Source organism: Colias eurytheme, chromosome 21 (genome assembly GCF_061535395.1).
Source record: "Colias eurytheme isolate Ceu_HAF_F1 chromosome 21, ilColEury1 Martin Lab GWU primary, whole genome shotgun sequence".
In the NCBI taxonomy this organism is placed as follows: domain Eukaryota; kingdom Metazoa; phylum Arthropoda; class Insecta; order Lepidoptera; family Pieridae; genus Colias; species Colias eurytheme.
The window spans coordinates 4,834,225-4,846,575 of record NC_143000.1 but is presented as its reverse complement, the minus strand read 5'-3'; the positions used below and the strand labels follow the sequence as shown (position 1 = coordinate 4,846,575).

The following is a 12,351-nucleotide window of genomic DNA, read 5'->3' as shown; positions in this document are numbered from 1 at the left end:
GTCTATACTGTAATTTTAGCTAATGTCGTTACCGTTACAGTCAATCGCCTCATTAGATAAAAATATATGTATTTGATAATAATATTATCTATCAATTATTATAGACAAATTAATAATTGATAGACATACCACATTGATATTTATTCATAAATTAAAGTTTAATTCGGAATACCCATCCGGTAGTCGATCAAATTAATTGATTTTTAATTAAGTAGGTATTACCTACTAAGTAATCATTCTTATCGTACCTACACAAGATTCCTTTTTAATTAGGTACATCTGGAAGGAAACTAATTTACATATTAGGTAACTATAATATTATAACATTACCTACTTTTCATTTAGGTATTGAGTGCAAAGATAAATAAAAAGTAGGTAATCATTCATGTTCTTTCAAAAATAAAATAGTTCAGTGTTATTTTTTGTACAGTAAACTATGTGACAAAAACAACACCTTGTTAAAACGTATTTAAATGACCCTTCATAACATTAAATTGAACACAAACGTACTTTGATTCTCAAACGTCGGAATAACAATTCACAGCACGCCATGGTCCATGATTAATCTTAAATAATCGTTCAGGGCGCACAATTGCGATGACAAAGTAAAATTAACATTCAAAAGCCAACGAGCTGTGACTCGGAACGATGAGCATGGAAGACAGTTATTTGGCTAATAGGTCCTGAACGTCGCTTTACCAGCGATTAGAGCCAATGACATCGGCCACATTAAAGGCTGTGACTTGCGAATTGAATTAATATTGCTTCGTAAAATTAAGCTATTACAGGTGTTTTGATTTATAAGACGTTGCAGGATTATGCCGGATTTGCTTTGATTTATATGGGTTAGCCGGCAGCCCGCGTTATCAAAGAAAATTCCGACAAAAACTTTGCAATTCATAAAATACCTTTCTCTAGATTCTAGAGAAGACTTCTAGAGTCTAGAAGCACGATATCTATTAGTGAGAACAGAATAAAAACAGACATCTAACATAATATCACAATCTTTCACATTCCCTTCTCGTTTCATCTTTAATTATATTATTCATATATTTTCAGATATCCGAAGCGAGTTTCGTCACAACAGTAGAAGAAGCGAGCCGAATAGACCAGTGCACACAGACGCCACCTTGCGGGAAAGTCAAGGCGCGCTTGCAAAGGTTTCACACCAGCGATCACCTCTACGAACGCCACAAACCGTATAGAACGAAGGACTATCGACCAAAGAGTCTAGGTTTATGTGAATCGTACCCGTGCTTCGGAAAACCACCGAGCTATGACAGCGGGAGTCAGGTTAAGTGAGTATATAATATGTTGGACTATATCTGTTTGAATTTTTTTTCTGAATGTGTTTGTAAATGAAAGCTCAATAGGTAGGTTAATACCTTACAAATTATTACTAAATACATATTTCGCTTTTTTGCCGCTTGGTTGCCTGGCAGAGATCACTGCTTAGTGATAAGGCCGCCAATTGTACTACATACCATATATTTTCTCTTTATATATTAAATAACAAGAAACATCTTGTTATTTAATGGTTGTATTACAATAAAGTGTGATAAATAAATAAATACCTTTTAAACTCTACTCTACTCTTCTAACTCGACTCTTATAACAACATCTTTGTCTAAAATCAAAAATAAAAAAAAACTTTAATTTTTTTGTAAAATAAAAACACTGTCTCTTAAATAAATAAATGTTTGTTAATAAATTGTTATAAAACAGACACTAACTAACAGGTATTTATCGCCATCTCAAAATCAAGGTTCAAATTCCAAATAAACAATTCCATAATAAATCATTATGACGCAAAATCCCTTTATTCAAGAAGTTTACGATTATCCGAGATCATACAAACGTGACACAAATATAAATGTATTATATTCATACGTCTTATTGTATTTCATCTCAGTTTTTACTACGGATCCGCAAGAATTTCCTGTGTATACTAAAATATGAATAAATATGTGTAATTCATTCACTTCGCTCTCATTCAATAGTAAACATCAATTAACAAATTAGTTAATATAGGTATGTATTATTCAAGGCACGTTGAACATAATATTATTTACCTACGTCACTTTTGTACAGAACAAGCCCTTTTGTAATACTCAATTTACTTTGTTTTAGGAGTAGCCACAGCAAATTAGATTCAGAATCGTCGATCAGATCGAATAATTCGTGTAGTTTTGAAAGTTACTACAGTTATTCCTAAAGGTGTCCCGATGAATATACTAAAAGCCCCCGAGGGAGGGACACAAGCCGGCGGCGGGGGAGGGGGGGAAAGGTCTCTTTTTCAAGGTTTTTGCTTGTAACTCGAATTTTTTTTCATAATATCTCTTTAGTGACTTCTACATTAATTATCTACATTAAATTTCCTATAAATTACGTATCAACATTTTTACTGTACGATCAATACTTTAGGAGATACAGAGTATTAAAGGTAAGAAAAATAAGAAACAACATAGTTTTACAAATTTTAATTATAAAAAGAAATAACATCTTTTTTTGCACGAGTATGCCGACTTATTAGTCAAATTGTGTTTCATCTTCGTCATCTTTATCACTAACATCGATAGGGGGTCCATTAGTACAAGCTCCTAGGCAGCCGTTACAGATAAGACTACACATAATGCCCACTTTTCGGCAACTGCATTTTCCGGAACATCCACTTTTACATCGGCAAAAAATTGAATTTAACAACGCTTCAGGAGCAGGAGGATCCAAGGTCGTGATTGGTTCTAAGTATCCATCGACTCTTCGCTTCCAACCCCATATTTCAGGAGGCAGTTGGTTCCCAAGCCACTCCTGTACTTGATGGAATACTCTGTAGGCGTGATATTTTGCTGACCCTTTGGTAGGGGGGAGGGAAGAAAGATCCGGTTTGGGCTTGGTACAAGATTTCAGATAAACTGTGAATCGATGTCTGTTGATCTCAGACTGAGTACAGGGCGCTCGGTATACTGCAAGAAACATTTTTTCTCCGGCTTCTGCTATAACCTCCTGAGTTGACGTTGGGTCATAAAATACAGTTGCTGTTTCCTTTAGTGACGGCTTTTGATCAAAAATCTTGATAATTGATGTTTTTCCCTTCCTGTAAATAGCTGAGGTTGTATCACACCCACTGAAACTACTTCTTCCCTCCCCCCTACCAAAGGGTCAGCAAAATATCACGCCTACAGAGTATTCCATCAAGTACAGGAGTGGCTTGGGAACCAACTGCCTCCTGAAATATGGGGTTGGAAGCGAAGAGTCGATGGATACTTAGAACCAATCACGACCTTGGATCCTCCTGCTCCTGAAGCGTTGTTAAATTCAATTTTTTGCCGATGTAAAAGTGGATGTTCCGGAAAATGCAGTTGCCGAAAAGCGGGCATTATGTGTAGTCTTATCTGTAACGGCTGCCTAGGAGCTTGTACTAATGGACCCCCTATCGATGTTAGTGATAAAGATGACGAAGATGAAACACAATTTGACTAATAAGTCGGCATACTCGTGCAAAAAAAGATGTTATTTCTTTTTATAATTAAAATTTGTAAAACTATGTTGTTTCTTATTTTTCTTACCTTTAATACTCTGTATCTCCTAAAGTATTGATCGTACAGTAAAAATGTTGAGACGTAATTTATAGGAAATTTAATGTAGATAATTAATGTAGAAGTCACTAAAGAGATATTATGAAAAAAATTTCGAGTTACAAGCAAAAACCTTGAAAAAGAGACCTTTCCTCCCCTCCCCCGCCGCCGGCTTGTGTCCCTCCCTCGGGGGCTTTTTGTATATTCATCTGGACATCTTTAGGAATAACTGTAGCAACTTTCAAAACTACACGAATTATTCGATCTGAATAAATTAATTTTCCCATACTAGAGAATGTAATTCATAGTTGTGTAAAAAATAACAATGATATCACTTAAAACTTAAAAGTTATGAAATAATGATTACCTGAACCTAGAGCCTGTTATATACCTACGAATATTTTTTTTAACATTTTGAATGAGAGAAATGAATTAATTCAAGTAATTAATTAATAAGATGTCACTTGTGAAATAAAAATTTCGTTTCCGTTACCTAATTGTTTTGTTTGAATCGTTGGTTTGAATGGATGCAAAAAACCACAGGATATTATTTCTTTTTATTAGACTTATGGTTCCGTTTCCGGCATCAGAACTGTAAACACCGCAGTGATAAACTCCGAGAGAAATTAAGCGAAATAAAATAGTAAACGTAATTTCTGGTTGCTAGTATTCGTCGATACAGTACTGGGACCTCTTGGAAGCGATTAAAAACATACAGTGAAGTGCGATTACTGGAAATCACCGTGAATCTACAACCACAATATCAACTATTGGATTAGAGGTTAGATAATACGAAAACAAAATCGTTCACTCAGTGACACTTGTAGCAAACGTCAATAGATCTGACATATTAAACAGTGTTGCCAATTGTGAAAAATATCTTCTACTGTCTTTTACTATTGCGTCTCATTACACGTAGTAAAAAAAAAAATATAGAATGGAAGGTCAATTTCAAATATTATTCGAAAAAATGAAATTAGAGATGCAAAGTCAAAATGCTGAATTGAAAGATTCTATAACAAATAGCATTATGGAAAAGATGGATGATAAATTAATCCCTATTATAGAAGAAAATAAGAACCTGAAAACTAAAATAGAAAAACTGGAAAAAGAAATAGATTATCTTAAGAGGGCTGAGAAAAACAATAATATTATAATATTCGGCTTAGAAGAAAACGAAAAATCCTCTTATGAACTAATACAAAAGCTCAAAGAAACCTTCAATCAAGATTTGAATATTAAAATAGAAGAATACGATATCAACAAAATTTATCGCTTGGGAAATAGAAAGAGAGAGAACAGCAAACCGAGACCGGTACTGTGTTCATTTATAAACAACTGGAAAAAGACAGAAATTATCAGAAGTAAAAAAAACCTAAAAACTATATACATTGCGGAGGATTACTCGAAGGATGTGTTACAAAAAAGAAAAGAGCTGCAAGCCAAGTTAACTGAAGAGAGACAAAAGGGCAACATAGCGTATCTGAAATATGATAAATTAATTGTAAAAGAGAACAACTACAGCCAAGAGAAAAGGAAAAGGGAAATATCCGCTTCACCCTCCTCAGATAATAATCAACCAAAAAAGCAACAAACCCTAAACACAACGAAGACAAACAGGACTAATGCTTTTGATTTAATGCGATATAGATCCAGCTCCCTTTCGAACATGCCTAATACTAATAAAAACCAATAGCAACTAAAAAACGGCAAACGGAAACCACAACCAACCAAAGAAACCAATAAAGAAACAAAAAACCAACGAACTCCCCCAAGCCGACTGGTCCTCGAGGGGGAAAGCGACCACAACCCTCCAACCTCTAAAGTCAACAATCACCAAAAATCAGTAATTTACATAGGATCCCTCAATGTCCTCACCTTGGGAAAAGAAGAAAACCTTACGGAACTGTCATATGCGCTAAAATCTATCAAATGGGACATAATTGGCTTGAGCGAAGTGAGAAGAATGGGCGAAAGTATTACTTGTCATCCAGACTTTTTACTATATCAAATAGGGGAGACGCAAGGCCAATATGGGGTAGGATTTATTATTAAACAACATTTAAAACAATACGTGGAAGAATTCATCGGAATCTCAGAACGGATAGCGATTATGAACTTGAAACTACCAGGATATAAAAAACCGTGGTCTATTGTACAAATATATTCACCTACAGAGCAATCAAATTTAGAAACGATAAATAACTTTTACCATAATTTAAACGAAGCCATTCAAGAGCATACCCATAAAAACCTTATAGTCATGGTGACTTCAATGGCCAAATTGGAGCAAGACGCCCAGGAGAAAACGTAATACTAGGACAATTTTCATATAGTAACAAGACTAGAAGCAGAAATGGGGAAAAAATTACAAACTTCGCGCTAGAAAACAAGTTAACAATCTTAAATACTATGTTCAAGAAGAACCGAAAGAGCATGTGGACCTGGATCTCGCCGGATGGTAAAACAAAAAATGAAATTGATTTCATTATGACCAACAGAAACAGCTACTTCACAAACTTTACTGTCATTAAAAGATTTAATTTCAATACCAACCATAGGCTACTTAGAACTGAGCTCAAAATAAATCAACCAAAGAAGATTAGACCGAGACGAGACTCAAGAAACGCAAAACTCAACGAACAGCAATTGGAGCAAATAACAACAGCCCTAAGAGCTGAACTAAAAGACTTCAAAGAGAATACTAAGGAATTAAAAACCCAGGATAAATACAATTACATAGAGAATATTATCAAAACCCAAACTAAACTCACAGCAGATACTAAAATTGATTCAAAAGGAACACTATCAACAGCCACTATAAAACTCCTAGAAGAAAGAAATCACCTTATTAACGAAAGAAGTACTCAAAATAGAAGACAGAAATTAGCCAAAATCAGCAAAGATATCAATGAAAGTATTAGAAAGGATAGAAAACAACGAAGGATGCAAACGATAGAAAATTACATACTGAAAACCGGTGGAACTAAAAAAGCACTCAAAGAATTGACTGGCACGAAGAACTGGATTGTAAAAATGAAAGACGACCGAGGAAAATTTGATCATCACAGAATTGACATTCTAAAAACAGCTACATCATACTACAAAAAACTTTACCAAAACAACACTACGCAAGCCGAAATCAATCTAGTGGAGACCTCGAACACCCCAAGTATTCTCCAAGCAGAAGTCAGTAAGGCTATCGATACCCAAAAGAGTGAGAAAGCACCCGGGCCCGACGGCATAAGCAATGAAATTTTAAGATATAGCAAAGAGATCCTGCTACCTGTCCTCACAGATATGTTCAATGATATCTTGAATACCGAAACCATCCCCCAGCAATGGACCAAGTCTCACATCATCCTACTGTATAAGAAAGGTGATAAATATGACATAGGAAATTATCGCCCTATTAGTCTTATGTCGAATGTATATAAGATTTTTGCTAAAATTATCCTAAAACGGATCGAAAGGACCCTAGACGAAAACCAACCTATAGAGCAAGCAGGATTCCGCAAAGACTACTCAGTAATCGACCACATTCACGTAGTGCGCCAAATTCTGGAGAAATACAATGAATACCAACTCATATACTACATTGCGTTTATTGATTATAGTAAAGCATTTGATTCTCTACAACATGACAAAATATGGGAAGCGTTACTAGAACAAGGAATTGAGCACAAGTACATTCGATTAATAAGAAACATATATAGATGCAGCAGAGCAAGAATCCAACTAGAAAAGAAAAGTACTCCTTTCAGAGTAGAAAAAGGCGTAAGGCAGGGAGACCCTCTATCTCCGAAATTATTCTCCGCAGTGCTAGAATCAATCTTCCGAAGACTCAATTGGGAACATCTCGGAATTAATATAGACGGTCAACGGCTATCGCACTTAAGATTTGCTGATGACATAGTTTTACTGGCAAAAACAGCAGAAGACCTAACCAGAATGATAAAGGAACTTGCGAAAGAAAGTGAGAGAGTAGGCTTGGCAATGAATCCGGAAAAAACTAGGGTGATGACAAACGGGTACAAACATACTATAGATCTAGGAAGCACTCAAATCAGCTATACAGACGAGTACGTATATCTAGGGCAGCTTATAACTCTAAAAGATCCTATGCAGAAGGAAGTGGACAGAAGAATTACAAATGGCTGGAAAACATACTGGAGTTTAAGAGAGGCTATGAAAGATAAAGAGCTCCATATAAACCTAAAAAGCAAACTTTTTAACACCTGCATACTACCTGTCCTTACGTACGGGTGTCAGTCATGGTCCTTGAATCAGGCCACCTCAAACAAATTGGCAACTTGCCAGAATGCAATGGAGAGGAGCATGCTCAACATTAAAAAGTCCGACAGAATTAAAAAAATCGTCATTAGAAACAAAACGAAAATTACCGATGTAATAAGCAAAATCAAAAGACTCAAATGGCGATGGGCTGGTCACCTGGTAAGAGGACACGACAAATGGAGCAAAAGGGTGACATGGTGGTACCCTAGGGAAGGTAAAAGGAAAAGAGGCCGACCACAGAAAAGGTGGGACGATGACGTTCGACAAGTGGCAGGAGCCACATGGAACAGAGTGGCTCAAGAAAGAAAGGAATGGAAGAGGTTGGAGGAGGCCTTTGCCGACTGGCAAACAGATCTAGGAAAGATAACTAAACAACAAATATTAGTCTAAATTTTTATCATATCTATTAAGTTTAAGATTTTAATGTTAGTTCTTTACATAAGTATAAAAAACATTGTATTAAGTGATCTGAATAAAGGCTATATTATTATTATTATGTTTCTCATTTCCATAATACTCGGGTACCACCAGAAGGACAGTACCCGGATCTTTGGAAGGCTTACGTGGGGACACGGATCCAACACGCAGAGGCCCTTTCGAGAATTTTAATGTGTTGTGGGACACCAGCCGCAGCCTGCCCATGACTGTACTATAGAGATACAGCCCTGGGCAGTCCGCGGCCGATGTAGGACTATTGCAGGGTATGGAAATTTAATGATTGGGCTATGGATTGGGATGCTAAATGGACTGGTACTGAGGACTATGGGAAACTATGGCACCTGCCTTTCTACTAAAAGAAAGTAAAAATATGTTGGCAGGTGGTGACTCGCCCTCTCACTGTATGGGCCCCCGAAATAAGTCGCTGCAATAGTGCGACAAGGGGGCAACATATTGTGAGCAGCTAAGGGTGGAGAGGCGTCCCTGGACTTTAAACTACGATCACGCGCTCCCTGAGGGTCCAGCATCACGTGCCCACTCGCCACTTACGATTCGCATCCACCCTTCGAGCTAAAAGCTCTCGCGACTCCACTCTGGCCGGCCGGTTAAGGCAAGCCAGAGGTGGGGGTCCTGTCCTCGTCAGGCTTCACTCCGACCGGCCGGTGAAGGCGAGCCGGAGATGAAGACAGGGGCCTCCCCCGGGAGCACTCGGTTCCCGCGGGGTCGCTACTCCCCGACACCCCGCCACAAGGTGTCCTGCGGGTTGACTGATTGCACGGGTGGAATATCTATTGTCACGTAGACAATAGATATTCCAACCGTGGGCGATGGGGTCGTCACATCCCTACGCCCTTTATTATTATTATTATTATAGACTTATGGTTCATCATCGGGAAACCCCGATCTATGACGGCTTTAGTAATAAAAGTAATCAATATTTTATAAATTTATTTTTGTTTTGACTATCCATAGAAACTCAAACACATACTAAAGGACTACGTAGTATAAGACGTAGTACGTTAGAGTATCAAATATGAATTATCTATGTAAGTACATTTAGAAACAATTCCTTACAATACAAGATATCTGAATCACCTTCGCACTTTGTCAGACTTTGTTTAATTTATAAAGAAAATAACATTGTCTAACAATAATCGCATAACCACTAATTAACGAACTTAAGCTAGTATATGTATCGTAATATAGTTGAATCACCACTGAAAAAATACGTATACAGGGTGTTACATTTATATATCGGATGGTAAAAAATAGCTCTCGGTTCGAGAAACGAACCCGAACGTTTTGATAAATAAAATTTTCATGAAAATATTTAGGAATCGATTCTGTACATTTGACTTTTAATAGTAGGTACTAGGTACCTCTTACAGAATATATTGCCTAAAATACCTTTTTTAACCAAAATGCTTGTTTCACCAGGTTCAAGGCAGCCACAGACAGTCCCACAATATCAGTAACAGCACCACACAGTCTGGAGTACGACTGTGGGAAGGGCGCCAGCACGCCCAACGGTAGCATCACTCCAAACATGTTATCTGGGAAGTCTACAGCCACCGTCCTATTGAGTCCTGGGTACATGCAGCATTGCCAGTGCAACCAGAGTATTAGGGTAAGCAGAATATCAATTTATTTAGTGAAATCATTGAGTTGTGTATATTATTATGGTAGATTTTTTTTGTTTCTGTTTATATTAATTATGCTATAGACTATCAGGACTGTCCAGTTTGCCATGGAATTTAAATTCTATTAAATTGATATTCTGTATTATTCGAGTAAGAGCAATAAATATTACACGAAGACTTGTGGTAAGAGATGCATATTCCTTGGAGGATATTGTACAAGTATATTCATTTGTATGGTGGATAAAGCTACGATGTATAGACAAGACCTGTCCCAAAGGTATATTAATACAAAACAAACGATACGCATTGAGTATTATAATTTTCACTTAGTTAACTTGTTCAATGTTATTATGGTGACGAATATGGTGACGATATTATATCACCACCTACTTAAATTTCGTTTTTGTAAGCAATTGAGGAAGTATACCTTAAAACCTTGAACACTTGAAGCCCGAAATCAAGATAAATAACATTTTGATACCACTTACTTTTTTACATAATTTAAACCCATAAGTCACCCATTACTTTACACAGAAAAAATAAAATTTTGCTTTGTTGATTGTTAAAGACATCATAATAATTGTCACCAATAGCAATAAACGTGATATATTTTTACACGCTTTATATTAGCTTCACCTGTATGTTTGTAACCGACTTCTTTGGGCGCGATTTTGACCCACTTTAAACGGCCAGATTTCGTTCAAACTTTGTAGATTTATTTAGGACCGATGACAATACACTAATTTGATAAAATAAATATGTAATAGTTAACTAAAAAAAAATAAAAAACACGCGTTTTATAGAAAACCGAACTAAAAGCGTGTTTTTTAGTTTTTTTTAACTATTATTATTAAGTTAAACTGGCTTAATTATATCTCTTCACATTACAGCCAACAAAAATTGGAAATATATGACTATTTACGAATTAGTCATCAATAAGTAACTTCCTACTAGATCTAACGTCTAATTAACAGACTGTTATCAGCTACAGAGTACATGTCACAGTCAGGTTTTGTTACAAGCCTTGATTCATCACTGAAGCAAGTAAATAAAATACCTCAAGTGACGTTGTACGTTACTGTAGGTACACCTTTGAGGTTTATTTCAATGTGAATCTAGACAATAGGACTATTATTATATGTCTATGTGTATTCTAAAACCCGTAATATTATATTTATAGCTCGTTCAATCGACAGTTGTGTTAATGTTTCCATTCGATTTTCTTCTTTTATGTAAGCACAAACTAGAGGATACGCGGCTAATGAAATTAAAAGAGAGCTCATAATAGGTGTGTAGATCTCAATTATAAACGCTGTGTAAAAACTTTCAGAGTGTAAGTGAAGTGGCTCTAGCGATGCCAGTAAACAATTGGAGCGAAGAACCTCCAGCGCCAGGATCACCGGATGGTCTTTCATGGCGAAGGTTACACATGTCGAGGGCCAAACTGAAAGCCACTGCCACTACCTCGGAATTATTGTCAGGTAAGTTTGTAAGTAAGTTTTGGTGAACTTAAAGGAATGTTAAAAAAGATCGAGTAAATTATATTTCAAGTTCAAAACTATAATTGTTGCATATTGTCCGCTTTAAAACTGTAAAAACACGCACTAAAAATCTCATATTCATATTCGACTAAACAGTGGGCGCTATCACATTGATAAATTAGACACTGTAGTTTGTACTGTATGAGTTAATAAGAATAATTGGTGATTGTAAGTACGTAGTTTCAAGTCCACTCGTTTATCAACATAAAGTATACAACTTACATTTTCTAAACTACATCCTATTTATGACAAATTTGAATTCTATAAAATTGAATATCATATACAATATTTAATAAGTAAATAACCTTTTTTTCTAAAAAAATTTTAAAATAAATTATTGTACGTTTTCAGGTTTCGCAATGGTAGCAATGGTGGAGCTGCAGATTAACGAGCCTACAAACGTACCAGAGTGGCTCTTTGTAATGTTTGCTGTGTGTACCACAGTACTAGTGGCTGTGCATATATTTGCGTTAATGATTTCCACATATTTACTGCCAAATATTGATGCTGTTAGCAAAATGGAACCCGGTTACCCGTCTAGGGCGCTAAGGGAGTCGCCTCATGAAAGGATGAGAGGGTTTATAGAACTGGCGTGGGCGTTTAGTACTGTTTTAGGTGAGTCATTGTTTCTTTGTTTTGTTATTTTTTGTACCCAAGGTGTCATAGATGTGGCGTACTATAAAGGAAACGTAAAGCTTTTTATTCACAAAAAATCCTTACGAAATCCCCACGTATTTTTCTGCTATAAATTCTTAAAATTCTATGTACATATTTACTAACGTCTAACACCCGACTTTTGCCATCCACACGTGCGCTTACATTTTCATGGACACAATCACATTAGCGCCGCGGTATATGCGG

At 36.3% G+C, this 12,351-nt stretch overlaps 2 protein-coding genes across 3 annotated transcripts in view; both read left to right on the top strand.

Moving 5' to 3' along the window:
• Nucleotides 1-12,351, top strand: part of LOC149899088 (uncharacterized) — a 57,019-nt gene that overhangs the window by 32,082 nt on the left and 12,586 nt on the right. For both annotated transcript variants that reach the window (XM_090114736.1, XM_090114737.1), the window contains 4 exons: nt 1,060-1,298; nt 9,747-9,936; nt 11,280-11,430; nt 11,842-12,105. In XM_090114736.1, coding sequence (XP_089970862.1) covers nt 1,060-1,298; nt 9,747-9,936; nt 11,280-11,430; nt 11,842-12,105 — 844 coding nt within the window. The remainder of the gene's footprint in view (nt 1-1,059; nt 1,299-9,746; nt 9,937-11,279; nt 11,431-11,841; nt 12,106-12,351) is intronic.
• Nucleotides 4,513-5,289, top strand: LOC149899089 (uncharacterized). Its single transcript, XM_090114692.1, has one exon. The coding sequence runs from the start codon at nt 4,513-4,515 to the stop codon at nt 5,269-5,271; it is 759 nt and encodes a 252-aa protein (XP_089970818.1). The 3' UTR covers nt 5,272-5,289.